The sequence below is a fragment of the Geotrypetes seraphini genome, chromosome 9, assembly GCF_902459505.1.
Source record: "Geotrypetes seraphini chromosome 9, aGeoSer1.1, whole genome shotgun sequence".
NCBI lineage: Eukaryota > Metazoa > Chordata > Amphibia > Gymnophiona > Dermophiidae > Geotrypetes > Geotrypetes seraphini.
In genome coordinates, this window is record NC_047092.1 from 114,899,934 (window position 1) to 114,916,457 (window position 16,524).

A 16,524-nucleotide genomic window follows, 5' to 3' on the forward strand; every position below is an offset into this window, starting at 1 on the left:
TGGGTCACTGTGAACACGGAACCTGGTTTTAGAACATGTGGGTCAGGCAGAATATACAGTTCTGAGTTCTGAGCCTCCGCTGTCCGCCTTCTTGCTGGACAATGTGGTTTTGGCGGAAGTGCTTTTAGAGGCTTGGAGTCCCTGGAGGGTTCCCTTATCCTTGGACATGGCAAAGTTGTATCCCCTGGCATCAGACTTCAACTAGCATCTGGTCCCGCTGACGGTGGATTCAGCTGTGGCTCAGCAGATGGAGAGGTTGTCCTGCAGGATGTTCAGGACAGAAGAGTGCATTTTGTTCTCGCGCGTCTTTCTCTTTCCGCTATGGTGGGAGGGCGAGCTGCGGTGGCCACTTCTTGTAGCTTGGGCATGTCTGAATTTTTTTGACTGATGCATGCTATGGCATCTTGAACTAAGCTGGGAGCTTCTTCAGTGTCCACAAATGGCTTGGATTCACCAGTGGTCGGATGCTCCTTCAGCTAAAGGATACGCTGAGCAGGTTCCCTTTTAAAGGTTCAATCCTGGTTGGCCAGGGTTTGGATGACCTTATGGCCAATATTCAGGACTGTAAGCTTGAGGTGCTCCCTGGCTCTAGACCTCGTCCGACCAGGGGTGTGGGACGGCCGGATTTTCGTCCCTTCCGGCGCACTTCTCAGTACGCCGGACCCCTGGCATCAGGACAGCGTTTCAGAGCTCCCTCCAGCCCTCACTTTGGAGGTGCAGCATGCCAACAGTTTTCTTACTCCCAGCCTTCTTCCCCTCCCTAGAGAGATTTATGACACCAGGTCTCTTGCGGGACCCCCGCCCCCCCCAGTTCAGGGGGCTTTCGGCCTTCCTTCCAGAATGGTGAATGGTACTCTCAGCCAGTGCATCCTCGACATGCTCAGGGAAGGCCTTTGACTATAGTTTTTCTGTCCTCCAGCGGAATTCTTCCTGTCCCCTCCTGTGGGAATTCCGGACATGGCCAGCAAGGTGCGAGCCACGGTGAGCAGGTTGCTGGATCTGGCGGCTATACAGCCTGTCCCAAAGAGAAACTTGGGCTCCGGGAGATACTCGAAATGGTGCGTGCAGTGGTGGCAGGCACCCGGGGAGTTTTTGGCTTCCTTGGACTTCTCGAAAGCGTATCTCCACATCTCAATTTTTTTTTTTTATGGATCAATCATCGCAGGTTCCTGAGGTTTCATGTTCTCGGGAGGCACTTCCAGTTCGCGGCGCTGCCCTTCAGGTAGGTGTCGGCACCCTAGATCATTCACTAAAGTCATGATGGTGGTGGCTGCCCATCTGCACTCGCTGATCAGAGCTCCCTCTTTGGAGGAAGGCCGCTTGGTGGTTTGCCAAGCAGTGATTGCTGGACATTCTGGGCTGGATGACCCATCTCAAGACGAGTCACCTCGAGTTGATGTAGGACATGGAGTACGTGGGTTACATACAGACAGGAACCAAGTGTTTCTGATGGAATCCAGGAAGCTGAAGCTTTGGAGTGCAGTTCAGGACATGTTAGCAGCTCCAGCCTCGACGGCCTGACAGTGTCTTCAGGTATTGGGTCTCATGGTGACGACTATAGTTGTGATCTGTGGGCAAGAGCTCACATCCATCTTCTTCAGTTGTCCCTTCGGTTTCAGGGAATCCTCAGCAGGATGCGCTGGGGGTGTAGTTGCCATGGTTGGCGACAGCACACAGCTATATGGTGCGGTGGGTGTATCTGGTTACTCTGTACAGAGTGCTCCCTCTGCATGTCTTGGACTGGGTGTTCCTGGCAACGGATGTGAGTCTTTCCAGCTGGGGAGCAGTTTGCCAGTCGGTTCTGGTCCAGTGTTGATGGACTGCATTGGAGAGCGGATGGTTGATCAATCGGCTAGAGATGTGTACGATCTGTCTGGCTCTGTGATTTCAGGTAATCTTCACGTGTTCTCAGACATTGTGACGGCAGTTGCCTATATCAACTGTCAGGGAGGCATGAGCTGAGCCTGGAGGCTCGGATGCTTGTTGCCTAGGCGGAGAAGCATCTGATGGCCTTGTCTTCAGCTCATGTGTCAGGAGTGGCCAGTGTGCTGGTAGACTGCCTCAGTTGTCAGATTCTGGATCCGGGAAAACGGTCCCTGTCCGGGCTAGCGTTCAAAGCCATAATTTGTCGGTGGGGTCGCCCTGCCTTTGATCTGATAGCGTCCTCGGGGAACCAGAAGGCGAACAGGTTCTTTAGCCGCCAACAAGAGGTCGGTAGAGCAGGGCTCGGTGCTCTGTTTCAACTGTAGACAGAAGGGGAGCTTCTGTATGGCTTTTCCCCGTGGCCCGTTGAATTCTGCGTTGGTTGGCATCTCACACAGGTCTGGTGTTCTAGTGGCCCTGAACTGTCTCAGCCGTCCTTGGTATGCAGACCTGATGCAGTTGAGCTCCGTGAGGGGTCTGCGTCTTCCTTACCATCAGAGATTGCTCACGCAGGGCCCAATAGCCCTTCAAGTTCCGGACAGCTTTGGACTTGCGGCCTGGCACTGTACGCACGGCCTTGAGGGCTAGGGGCTTCTCTTCTGCTATCATCACCACGCTTCTTCACGGTGACAGGAATTCAATGGGGTTGGCCTCTGCGAAGGCCTAGAGGTGCTTTCCAGCTTGATGTGCAGGAGTTAGCATGGATCCTTTGGCCCCATTGGTAGTGCATGTTCTGGCCTTCCTGTGACCTGGCCTCAGGAAGGGTCTGGCGATTCCTTCATCTGTGTCCCCTTTGTGGGACTATTGTGTTCGGGTCCCTCTCCTTTTGGGGGTTCTCTGGCATCTCCCCCAGATGTATGCTTCTTAAGGGGGGGGAGGGAGGCTGCAGCCTCCCTTGAGACTGCTGTGTCCTCCATGAGAACTGAATCTGGTTTTCCACTCGCTGGCTCATCTGATCTATGAACCCCTGGATGGGATTTCTCTTGAGAGATGTTAACGTCACTTCTGCACAGGGTCAGTTGGAGCTTCAGGCTCTATCATGCAAGGATCCTTTTCTCCGCATCACGGAGTCTGCGGTTGTTTTGAGGACTGTGTCATCTTTTCTTCTGTACGTGGTTTCCGCAGTCCACATCAACCAGGTAGTTCAGCTGCCCACTTTTGTTCTGTCTGGTTCCAAGTCTTAAGAACCGTGTTTTGCAGTCTCTGGATGTGCGGCGACTCCTTTTGAGATACCTAAATGCTACTAACGACTTCGTCTGTTGGACCATCTGTTTGTCCTGGAGGGCCTGCTTCCGAGACTACCATCTCGCATTGGATACGTGCGGCCATTTCCGTGGCCTCTGTGGTGGCGGCGAAGAAGCCTCCCCTTGGAGTGAAGGTGCTCTCTACTGGAGGAATTGCTCCCTCATGGACTGAATCTTATGCGGTCTCACCTGAGATTTGTCAGGCGGCCATGTAGACTTCCCTTCATACTTTTCCAGGTTTTGTCGGCTTGATGTGACAGCTAAGGGTGCTACGGCCTTTGGCTCTTTTGTTCTGGTGGTGGGCTCATCGGGCTCCCCTGAGATTTGGGACTGCTTTGATACGTCCCGAGAGTTCATTCTCCAGAGGAATTGTACAAGAATGAAAGATTAGGTTTCTTACCTCTGCTAATCTTCTTTCTTGTAAATCTTCTCCGGAGGCTGAACTCCCACCCATCTGTTTTGTCCAGTTCACAGGTCGCCTGCCAGTAACTGGTAAGTTGGCTTTCTCTCTTTGATGAGCCTCACAAAAATTTCTGTAAGTGTCCTTTAATGTAAGCTTCTGGGGTTATAAGGGTCCCGGGGTGGTGCCCTTCTGCTGTTTAGGCTGGGTCGTCTTTAGTGACCTGTTCCTCAGTTTTGCAGGTGTGAAATGTTACAATTTCTTATTATGCTAACTTGGCCTTTTTTGGCGTTTGTTGATTATGTATTTGGTTATCATGAGCAGCATTGATTTGTAGCGGGGAGTCCCTGCACACCCCTCTCATTTTGCTTGGGTTTCATGTTTGTATTAGATAGTCCTGGCTTTGCTACCTACTGATCTTTAAGGGAAGTGTCTGCACAGGTGACATCGCAGAGGAGATTGGTTTTATTTCTAAGTTCTGCAGCCAAGGCTAGAATAGATGCACAACCCAAGAGTTCAGCCTCCAGAGAAGATTTACAAGAAAGAAGATTAGCAGAGGTAAGAAACCTAATCTTTCATTCTGTTTCTTACAATGGTAGTTTCCTGTCCCAAGTACTTACAATCTGTACCTGAGGTAATAATGACTTGCCTAAGGTCACCAGTAGGAGAAGCAAGATAACAAACTCTTGCTTCACTGGTTCTCTGCTTGTTTCTCTATTTGCTAGGCTATTCTTGCACAGTAAATAATTTAAAAAAGAACCCCTTGCTACAAGCTATTGTGAGGTGCATCTACAGTACTGTATATGTACGTGCACACAATTGGGGAATAACATGATTTAGATCAGTGTATCGCAAACTGTTTGCCCCCTGAGATTTCAGGTGTGCCGCAACACTGGCGAGACGGAGAGTCATCTGTGTCGGCTGACTGTCTACAGGACGTGCCTCTTGTGGTGAGAGGCATGTCCTGTAGGAAGTCATCTGACACAGTTGACTCTCGTCCTGGCTGGCATCTCTCCTCCTCTCCCCGCACCTCCCGGATCCCTTCACTAATGTGGGTCTCGGCCAGATGGGCCTCCGTGCATGTGCAGGCATCGACGTCTGTGCACTTCCGGGTGTCTTCCGGCTGAAGCACTGGATTTAGTGTGCCACAGGCCAGAAAGTTTATGAGACACTGATTTAGACAGAACAAGAAACTGACTGTACATAGCCAGTAAACCAGCTAATTTTATTATTTCTAAGTCAAGGCAGCTAATTTCTTGTACAATCTGTCTTGTCTGGAAGTTCACTGAACAGTTTATCCAATCTTTTATTTTTACCATTTGTTTCGGTGTGTTTTTCTCTTCCCCTCTCCCCCAGATGTCAGATGTTGTGGAGAATGAAGCTATGCAAGCATATATGAAGCCCATCTCTGGGTCTGACAAGTCAAAGCCACCACCCTCCAAGGGTTTTGTGGTACGGGATGCTCCTTGGGCTGCAGGCAGCAATAGTGAAAAGGTAAGGAAGCCAAAAGTGAAGTATCTTAAATCAGCATTTTCCTGTCAGAAACCAAGTCCTATATCTTCAACTGAGAGCATTTTCAGCATTACTTTGTGCACCCCAACACATTTACTGTCACTCACTTTCACTTTAGCATGTATCCTAACCTAAACTTCGAGTGTGAGCAATGTTATGCCAGTTTTTTTAAAAGGGTTCCTAGGGAGATCCAGGAAATTACAGACAGTTAAGCCTGACATCAGTGCCGGGAAAAAATGGTGGAAACAATTATTAAAAATAAAATTGTGGAACATGTAGACAAACATGATTTAATGAGACAGTCAGCATGGGTTGAGCCAAGAGAGATTTGCTTGACTTCTTTGAAGGTATGAATAAACATGTGGATAAAGGTGAGCTGGTTGATGTAGTGTATCTAGATTTTCAGAAAGCTTTGACATAGTTCCTCATGAGAAAATTAGAGTGTCATGAGATAGATGGCAAAGTTCAGTTGTGGATTAGGAATTGGTTATCAAATAGAAAACAGAGGGTAGGGTTAAATGGTAATTTTTCACAATGGAGGAGAATAAACAGTGGAATGCCGCAGGGATCTGTACTGCGACTGGTGCTGTTTAACTTGTTTATAAATGATCTGGAAATTGGAATAACGAATGAGGTGATTAGTTTTGTAGATGACACTAGGAAATTGGAAGACTGGGCATCCAAGTGGCAGATGAAATTTAATGTGGACAAATGCAAAGTGATGCACATTGGGAAGAATAACCCAAATCACAGTTACTGGATGCTAGGGTCCACCTTGGGGGTTAGTGCCTAAGGAATGAATCTAGGTGGTGGTATAGATGATAAGATGAAACCTTCTATGTAATGTGTGGCGGCAGCCAAAAAAGCAAACAAGATGCTAGGAATTTTAAAAGGGATGGTTAACAAGACTGAGAATGTTATAATGCCTCTTTATCACAGGACAAGCAGGCAGCAAATTCTCACATGTGGGTGATGCCATCCATTGAGCATGATACGGATAGTATTAAAAGTGTATCACCACTTTATTTTTAGAAACTGCGCGAGTGCCTTTCCGCCCAGCATAGGCTCACGGTTCCTCGGTTCTTCATTTTCCATGGAGCAAAGTACTTTTCTGATTGAACTTAATCAGTCTGTGTTGCCTTCCTGCTTTGCTTTTTTTTTTTTTTTTTTTTTTGACTAGTCTTTTTTTCTTTTGTTTATTTTTTTTTTTTTTTTTTAATCTGTAGAAAATAAAACTAAATTTTTTCTTTTCTCATTGGCTTCAGCCTTCGGGGCTTTCCCTCTTGCCAAAATTGAGTTTAATTTTGCTTACGCCATTTTTCTGTCCATGTCGAAATAGTTAACAGGCTTTAAAGAGTGCTTTAGGTGTTAGCGGCCTATTTCTATCACTGACCCATTTAGTTAGTGTTTACAGTGTTTAGGCCCTGAGTACTAGGTGGAGACTTGTGCCCGGTGTTCCACCTTACAGAAGCGGTCTATCAAAGCCCATCTTCAGCAGAAGTTATTCGGCACAGCCATTGACATCGAAGACTCCTGCTTCAGCATTGGTATTGGGAGATCTTGCGCCATCGGGGAAGCCAGCTAAGAAGCCTTCTGCTTCCCAACCAGCGTCGCAGGTCACAACAGCATCGAGTCCCTTGATGCAGACCAAAATGCAACATCAACATTCACCACTATTGCAGCTTTTCTCTCCTTTGAGGTGTGCATCCTCATCAAGGTCACTCTCTCAGAGTTATCTCTCACTTAGATTACTGCAATTCACTATTAAATGGACTACCCCAAAAAGAACTTCGCTGCTTGCAACTCGTACAAAATACCGCAATCAAACTCATTTACAAAATAGGTAAGTTCGAACACGTCACCCCGCTTCTCAAAGAGGCTCATTGGCTCCCAGTCACACACCGTATAATATATAAAATCATACTGCTCTCTTTTAAAATTAAACTTTCCCACTTGCCCTTATTTCTCGACAAATTATTAATACCTCAAAGTTCTCCCCGTTCCTTACGATCTACCGACCAAAAACTCCTTTTCATTCCTTCTTTAAAAGAATCCTACTATACAAGGAAAACTAATTTTGCTATAACAGCCCCCACATTATGGAATTCTCTCCCTCAATTTCTCCGGGATGAAATTCATTTACCAAAATTTAAAACTAATCTTAAAACTTTCCTATTTCAGGATGCCTTTGAAAAATCCTAATCTTTTCTTTATCTATTTATTTACTTATCTTTTTCCTAAAAGCTCTCCTTTATTTCAGCGCATATCTTTTATACCATGCACCCTTATCCTTCATGTCCTATCCCTTCCCTCTATCTCATTTCTTCTAATATTATGTAACTTTCTCCTTCTTTCCCATTCATCCTCACGGTCATGTTTGTCAGTATATGTCTAATATGTTTTCTCTAATTTTTCTAATACACCAATAACTAGTTCTTACTCTCCTATTTTAAATTTTTTATTGTTAACCGGTCAGATATTTGTTTTATGATTGGGATATTAAAAATCAATAAACTTGAAACTTGAACTCAGAGGTAAGCTGCTGCACCGTTGGTACCGGCAAATAAGCCAATAGTACCAGTGCTTTCATTTAGGGAGAAGCTCGAGTTCTTCCAGAAGGAGCTCAGTGATCTTTTCAAACTTCACAGAGTGCCAATGCTTGCATCGACTCCCTCAGTACCGGCTCAGTCTGAGCATAGCACCACGAGGCCCCACGGTACCACAGTCAGCTCTACCTTAGAATGTTGACATGGTCTTCACCGAGACATCATCGATCCTTGGCTCGACATTCTACTCCCCGACATTATCGCATCGAAGGTCCAGCTCTCTATTAGTGCATCGATCCACTGCTTCATGACATAGATAGCGTCCTTCTACTCAGCACTCGAGGTTAAGGAAGCATCGATCTTCATCGTGTACTTCAAAACTCAAAAGAGCTGTTGACTGATCCTCCTCATCTTCCTTGGATCAGTACTGAAGATGTCGTAAGCATCAATCTCCTCAATGCACAACTTCTCAAAAGCTTCTATATGATTCTGATTTACATTCTGAATCAGAAGGTGACCTCACTGGTTCTGCAACTGAGGCTTATGACACCCCTTCGGAACCGTCTCCACAGAAAACGCCGATCTACAGAAAGATTGTCTTTTACTAAATATATTAGACAAGCAAAGACTAGCCTGTCAGACTGGAAGCTGACTCTGTCTTCAGTACTTAATACCTAGAAGCTTTGGAATACGATGAATCTCCCAAAAAGCTCCTCAAATTACCTCTGCATGGCATTCTCAAGGAGACTCTCCTCAAGAATTGGGAAACTCTTTAACGGTCAAGGTAGTTCCAAGAAAACTTGGTTCCATTTAAAGAATCATTTCTTTTCCAGGGTTTGATAAACCACAGCTTCAGCATCAGTCATTACTTGTAGAATCAACCTTGAAAAAAGGGTCTGTACCACGGCACCACCAGGGCGAGAAGGCTGGACTATGGAGAAATTTGGACGTTGCCTTTACCAAAATGATATGATGGCGAACAGAGTCCTTAATTATAATTTCTACATGTCATGTTATCTTAAGCATCTGGTACGAAAATTTACCCACCTTTGACAAATATATTCCTGCACATCTTCAGGAACGTCACATCTTTTGCACTCTTTCCCAAACTTGAAAGTACTTAGTGAGGTTAGCTTATGATGATTTCCGAGTTGTCATCTAAAGCAGTGTTCTTCAACTGCCGGTCCGCAGAAAATTCCTATCGGTCTGCACAGGGCTGGCGAGATCGTGCTGAAATTTCCTGCTGGTCCGCGGTAGGGCTGGCGAAATCATGGGGAGCCTTCAACAATAGCTCTCGGTACTTGCCAGTGCAGCAATTCACTTCGGCAGCCTTGGGGCTTTTGCCGAGTCATGGCCCGCCTCTGATGATGCAACTTCCTCTTTCCTCAGAGGCCGGCGTGACCCATCAAAGGACCCAAGGCTGCCTAAGTGAATCGCTTCGCTGCTGCAGGCAAGTACTGATAGCTGTTGGGAGGGGAGTGGAGGGAAGGGGAGGAAGCCACTGTTGGAGGCTGGGAAGCTGCTGGACAAGGGGAAATAAAGGGAGAGCTGCTACTGGACCTGGAAGGAGAGAGAAAGAGAAATGCTGCTGGGAGGGGGGGAAGGGAAGAAAGTTACTGCTGGACAGGGGAGGAGGAAAAAAGGACGGCAACAGCAAGGAGATTACAGGAGGGGAAGGAGTCGGGGTGAAATGGAGAGATCAGATGAGTGAAAGGGGAGAGAGACTGAGGAATGAGAAAGAGAGATATTTATTCTGAAAAGGGGGTCATCAGAGAAATAAGGAGAGAGGGACAAAAATGCTAGATCTGGTGTAGGAGAGATAAAAATGAAGAGAGCAGTGAAGCTGGAATGAATCATGTAAAAAGGAGAGAGGGGACGCAGGCTGTGGATGGAAAGGGGAGAGGGGCATAGAAAAAAGGCAGATACCATATGGAAGGGGAGAGGGCAGATAGTGGATGGAAGGGGCAGATGCTGGATTGAAGAGGCAGAGAGGGCAAACGCTGAAAGGAAGAGAGTGAAAAGAAGATAAAAGTAGAAACCAGAGATGACAAAAGGTAGAAAAAAAAATTTTATTTCCATTTTGTGATTAGAATATATCAGATTTCAAATACATATCCTGCTAGAGCTGGTATTAGCAAAACTGGGGACTGCAAAGTCCAGGCAGTGCTTCTTTAGCTTCCAGCTGGCTCTCTGACCAGGGGGCAGTTGCCCTAGTTGCACTCCCCTAATACTATTCCTGTCATGTGTGACTGCGGTATTCTGTTAGCATGATATTTCTGTGTAGCATTCTGTAATAATTTGACTTATTCAGTTTTCTTGATAGTAGAGGGGGATATATGTGAAGAGGAGGGAAGACGGGGGTTTTGTTGACCCTAGCTCTATTATTTGTGTTTATAAAATGACAATGGTACAGAATTTTGTTTCTTTTTATACTTTAATAAAATATGTTCAGTATAAAATCATAACTGAGGCTTGTGCAGATGGTTTGCGGGAACTGAGCTCATGGAGACGGGGCAGAAATGTTTTTTTATTCAAATATATTTTATTGAGCTCAACAAAACCATCAAACAAGTAACAAATCAAGTATTAGCAAGCTCAGCATTTTGGATAACAAAACCCGTCCCTGCAGAAAAGAAGGCCCCCTCTATCCCAATACAACCCACCCCAAAATAAATAACCCCCCCCCCAGGGTCCTCCTTCCAAGAACATCTCATCCAGAGAAAATTATACAAAGGTCAGGCAAACCAGGTGGAACAAAGGAAAACAAAATACAAAGAGTCAACAATTCAGCAAGCGGCTTCGGGCCAGCGGGGTCATAGTTGTCCAGAATGGTTCCCAAGTGCGTTGAAAGACCCAGCCTGGGAGAGAAGAAAGGTCCAACACATCTCTCCGTTCCCACATCAAAAGGGTAATCATCGGACATCGCCAAAGAGAGTAATCGGGAGCAGTATCTTCAAGCTAGCGCAGCAAAATACATTTCAGGGCCACCAAGACAGTCCATTTAAGGAAAGCTGCAGCTCCCCGCACACGAGGGAAGTAGTGAGGAACAGTTCCAAACAAGAACAAAGGGGAGCGGCGAATGGTAATTTTCCAGATGCGCTCCACAAAGACAAAAACAGCATTCCAAAAGGCTTGAATATCTGGGCAAGTCCAAAACATGTGTCCCAAGCCCGCTTCAGGAGCTGGCATCTAAGACAAGCTGCAGTTTCAGGGATAAATATGCCCTCTTTGGAGAGATGTACAAGTGGAAAACTAACTTATAGTGTTGTTCCCAAAAGGTGGTATACTTTCGAAAGGCTGGCAACCTATGGACAGCCTGTGAGAGCACATCATCCGGGAAATCTACAGCAAGGTCACAAGCCCAGGCCTCCCGTAAATGGGAATGATCAAACAAGGGGGACTCATCCTTCAAATGGCGATGATGGAATTTAAGTGGGACTGGAAGTTGAGAACCAATGGTGAAAGCCGTGGAGAGCAACTCGTGACAAGAGGCAGTCAAAGAACTGGAGGGTAAAGAAGAGACATAATGATGAAGTTGCATATAAGCAAAATAATCAGGGGGGGAGACCAAACTCCTCTTGCAACAGTGCAAAATGCTTTATTTTGCCATCATCATCAACCAAGTGAAAAACATAGTGAATCCCCCTTGTTTCCCACCGAGCAAAACTCGGCCCATCTATCCCCGGCAGAAAGGAGCTACTAAAGCAGATAGGCAGAAAGGGAGTTACAGAAGCAGAAGGAGCATGGAATTTACAGACCCAGCGCCAACCCTTCCTCAAGGGACAGTGGAGCACTTTCGCAGAGAGAGGTTCGGACTCAAGAAAAAAAAGAGAATGAAAATAAGCACTAAAGTGAGTAGAGCGAAAACAAAAAAGTTCCAAAGAAGTGTTAGTGAATGCCAAAGTACCCCTAAAAAGGTCATTAATGTGATGCATACCACAACCAACAGTCAAGTAACGAAGGTTCATTAAACCCAGTCCGCCCCTGTACCACGGAGCCGCAGCCCTCTTATAAGGCAGACGAGGCCGCTTCCCTGACCAAAGAAATCTCTGAACCAAACGTACCAGTCGTCTCTCATCTCGAGAAGACAAATAAAGAGGAAGGACCTGAAAGACATATAGCCAACAGGGAACAATAAGCATGTTGTAAAGATGCACCCGACCCAAGAGCGAAAAGGGTAGACCTCCCCATAGCTGTAATTTGTTCTGAAGGGCCTGGAACAGCGGTTCCACATTCAAGCGATACAAATGAGATAAGTCCTGAGGAATAAAGACCCCCAAGTATTTCAAGGTAGAGTCCACCCAACAAAGAGGAAATGCACCCCTCCACCGGGAACGCAGCTCGGGTGGGAATGGTAAGGCCAAGGACTTATCCAGATTAAGAGACAGACCAGAATAAAAGCCAAATTCGGAAATAAGATCCAACGCTGTCGGTAAAGAATCTTCAGGCCTAGTGAGAATCAATAACACGGCAATGCAAAGGCCCCGCACTTCCGCAAATCCTCGAAGAGTACACAGCAAAGGTTCCAAAGAGAGGAGAAACAACAAGGGGGAAAGAGGGCAACCCTGCCAGGTGCCACGAAGAATAGGGAAAGAATCTGTGTGGGTTCCGTTGACGAGGAGCGAAGAGCATCAAGGTAGAAACCCCCCAACCCAACATATTAAAGGGTACGAAACAAGAGAGACCAATGGACACTATCTTAGAAGCATCAAGACTGACAAACAGAGCCGGAATCTGATGTGATTGACAATGGGCAAGTGCAAAGAGAACTTTACGGACATTACAGACGAATTGACGCCCCCGGACAAACCCGACTTGATCCTCATGAATAAGCTCAGGAAGATGTGGAGCAAGACGATCAGCTAACATACGGGCAAAAAGCTTGGGATCCACGTTGATCAAGGAGATAGGACGATAGGATCCCAGGGAGTCAGCCTCCTTGCCAGGCTTCAACAACAAAGTGATGAGGGCCTCATTGGCATAACGCGGGAAAGAGCCCTGATTGACAGCAGCGTTAAAATAAGCCAGCAAAGGGCCATAAAGATGAGGAGAGAGAAGGCGGTAAAAGTCACCCGAAAAGCCAGCCGGACCAGAGACTCTATCTGAATGGAGAGCTTTAATAGCAGATTCTAATTCAGCCGCACGAAAAGGGCTGTTAAGAGAAGACACTACGTCTTCCGACAGGCGAGGAAGACTGAAGATAGTCCATCAATAAGTCCGGGAAAACATCATCGGGAGCAGCATATAACTGGCCAAAAAAGTCCAAAAGCACTCTGGAGATATCAGCCGTTGTGGTCGCCACCCCCCCCCCCCCCCCCCCACTCGAGGTCCGAAGAGACAAGATCCGTTTTCTATCAGTCTCAGCTTTAACTAAGCGGGCCATGAGACGCCCTGGTTTGTTGCCAAACCGTTGAAAGCAGTGTTTATGAAAAGCCAGCCACTGTTGGGAACGAGAATGACGTAGCAAATTTAAAGCCTCCTGGGTAGATAGATAGCATTCTCGGGTCTCCCGTGAAGGATGCAAGTGAAAAGACCGCTTAGCCACACGTAAAGCCCGTTCTAGATTAATAATTCCCTGATTGATACGCTTGTTACGAGCACCATAAGCCACAAGCAAAAGATAAGATCGGGCACGCAAAGTGAGGCGCAAGAGCAAGGATCTCCCATCGCTAGCCTTGTCAAGAACTTGTACTCCAAGAGGCGAAGCTTTACGGACCAATACAGCTACCCCACCATGGCAGCCCTGAGAGGAAGCAAAATAGACCCCACCCACCCAAGATCGGTTCAATTTAAGATGTTCCGAGTCAGTCAGGCGGGTTTCCTGTAAACAAGCAATATCTGATCGGTACGCTGTAAAGCTGCTAATATTTTGGACCGCTTTATCGGAGATGTAATGCCCCCCACATTCCAAGAGGTTAATCTAAAAGGGGTACTCAGGTCAGAAAGTCAGGAGGGAAGTGTAGTAGAAAAGACAAAAGAAAGGAATGTGAACTACCCCAGGGGCCCAGCCACCCCCCAGAGCATCGATCCCACACCACCAGCATAACCTGAAAGAAAAAGCATGAATAATGCAAAATCGAAATAAACAAAATGAACAGTCTGAAGGAGGACCCCCCACCAACCCAACCCGGCCCAACCCCATCCCTCCCTTCCCACAAATCCAACTCCCGCCCACCCAAAAATCCTCCCACCACAACCCAATCCCCAAACCCTTACAACCCATCATCCCCCCAAAAAAACCCTTGCTCAAAAACTCGATCCACCCTACCAAGGCAGAGCAGATCAAGGGAGACACACTTCAATGTGAACAAGGCCCCAGACCCTCCCCCACCCAGCCAAAAAGCACCCAAGAGAGGTGGAAAAAATAGCTACAAGTTCTAAAAAGCACAAATACACCAGTCACCCAGCCCTCAACACCAGGAGACGAAAAGAGACACAATGAGAAAAGTTCTGCAACAGCAACACACCCGTACAGAGCAACATGCCAAAACTAACAAAGAAGGTTTGGAGAACTAAAAAGGCCTCCGGATAAAAGAACAAACTAAAAATGCAAGGTGAAAGAGCAACACAGTGGGACAGATCGCACACCACACAAGAAGTGTCACAAAAAGAGCCCAAGGCCTAAGTAGACCCGTCTCACCCAGTCCAGGGAAAAATGAAGAAAAGATCACTCCGGATCCACCACACACTCCACACACTATGAATACTCAGCTACCTAGCAGCTCTCCCAAAAAAACCCTCAGCAAACACACAAGCATACCATCCCATACAACCAAATAAAGGGTCCCGACTCAACCCACTCACAAAAGGAACAAGAGTGAATTTCCAGGAGCAAGCCCCAGTAAAGTAACAAACAGGCACTAAAGAACCCCAATTGCTCAGCAGTTCAGTGTCACGATGCAGCCGAGGTGCTCAGTTCAGCAAATAAAGAATCCACAAAGGCCTGAGCCAATTGAACAGAGTCATATGTCCTCCACCCGTCACCCGTCCAGATCTTTAAGAGTGCCGGGTATAACAGCATAAAACGATGTTTTTTAGCTGCGAGTGCAAAGTGCACAGGGGAGAAAAAAGCCTTCGACGCTCCTGAAGAGAAGGAGAATAGTCCTGGAAAAGCCGAATTGGTTCCCCTTCAAATGTTAAAGTATTCCGCCGCTGTTTATACTGGCGCATTAGTTCAGCCTTATGAGCATAATGATGAATCTTCAGGATGACCACCCGGGCTCTGGTACGATCTTCACACGGTTTACCCAAACGATGCGCTCTTCCCAATGTCAGCAGTCCCATACCCTCAGGTAGCGTAAATTCCTTCCGAAGCCAAGATTGCACTCGAGAAAGGACTCCCGAGTCAGACACCATTTCCGGGAGTTCCCACCAACCTTAAGTTATCTCGTCTGGAGCGGTTCTTGAGATCATCAAGTTTATCCGCTTGCCTTCTCACTTGGTCCCGAAGCAGAGGAAGAAGCATGGGCATCCTCAACCGTGGAAACCCGATTTTCCAGGTCTCCAGTACGCCGCGTGGTATCAGCTAGCAAAGTCTCTAAAATGGTAAGTTGTCCTGAAAACTGGTCAAAACGAGCATCTAACGCGCGCACCACCGATGCGGATAAAGTTTCAATATGTTCAGCAGTAAGCTGTAGTGCAGGACCTGACTCCACTGTCGCCATCTTGGTGTCCGTTTTTGCTGAACGTGAAACCTTTTCTTTATCACTCATCATCAGCGGGCTAACTGGGTGGACAAACTTGTCCATACACCACCTCTCTTCGAGTGCTGGAGCAGTTTTTGAGGAGCTGCTGGCTGATATTTTTGAAGCTGTTGTTGCTTTTGCTTCTTCTGCTGAGGGGCAGAAGGTTTAGCAGAATATTGCCTCTGATATGAGAAGGAAGGTTTAGATGACTGAAGCCAAGGAAAGCTTAGTCTTTGTTCTGACCAAAGAATAGAAGCAATTCTAGACCTCAGAGACTTGATAAAATTCTTAGTAAAAAAGGTTTTGCATGTTGTCCTTAGCGACTCTATAATCCCCTCTTTAGATCAAAACAATTAGCTATGCTACCCACAGAAAATTTCTAAGGTTTCAGGTAGCCCATCAACGCTCTCAGTACAATGTTCTGCCTTTCAGCTTGGCATTCTCACCCCCAAATATTCACCAAGTGCCTAGTGGCAGCAGCTTTAAAGGCTCAAGGACTCTAAAGTTTTTCAGTGTCTCGACAATTGGCTCATAAACGAGCTTCTCCTCAAGGGATGGTCTCCGCAACACAGTCAACGATTTTGTTTCTTCAGTAGTTGGGGTTTGAAGTCAATTTTCCCAAATTTCAACTTCAACCCTCTCAGACTCTTCAATTCATAGGAGCCCTGCTTGACACGATTCAACTCAGGGCATTTCTACCTCAGCAAAGGCAAGACGATTTGATTCAACTTTGCTGTCAAGTTTATCATCTTCCGTCCATCTCAGCCATACAAATGATGATCCTATTAGGTCACATGGCGTCCACAGTCCATGTTACCTCTTTGCAAGGCTCCATCTCAGGACACCTCAGTAGTCCCTGGCATCTTAGTGGTCTCAAGCTCTCAACCCACTCTCACATGAGATTAGTAACATCACTTCATCAATCTCTGCAGTGGTGGATGAATTCCTCCAATCTTTCCAAAGGGCTCTTATTTCAAATCCCTCCACATCAAAAGATTCTGACCACAGATGCGTCCAAATATACTTAGGTAGCTTATCTAGACGGTCTTCGCACACAAAGTTACTAGTCCACCCAAAAGCAACAATACCACATCTTGGAACTCGGGGCCATTCACAATGTTCTCAAGACTTTTCAACACATTATATCCAATCAAATCTTACTAATACTGTCGCCTGGCCATCTCCGCTAAGAACACTGCGGTGACCCACCACCA

The 16,524-nt window shown here is 46.6% G+C and overlaps 1 protein-coding gene across 3 annotated transcripts in view; it reads left to right on the forward strand.

Annotated features, from left to right (window-relative positions):
* HDLBP (high density lipoprotein binding protein) overlaps positions 1 to 16,524 on the forward strand; it is a 783,060-nt gene that overhangs the window by 699,931 nt on the left and 66,605 nt on the right. For all 3 annotated transcript variants that reach the window (XM_033958794.1, XM_033958796.1, XM_033958795.1), the window contains one exon: positions 4,924 to 5,061. In XM_033958794.1, the coding sequence (XP_033814685.1) occupies positions 4,924 to 5,061 (138 nt within the window). The remainder of the gene's footprint in view (positions 1 to 4,923; positions 5,062 to 16,524) is intronic.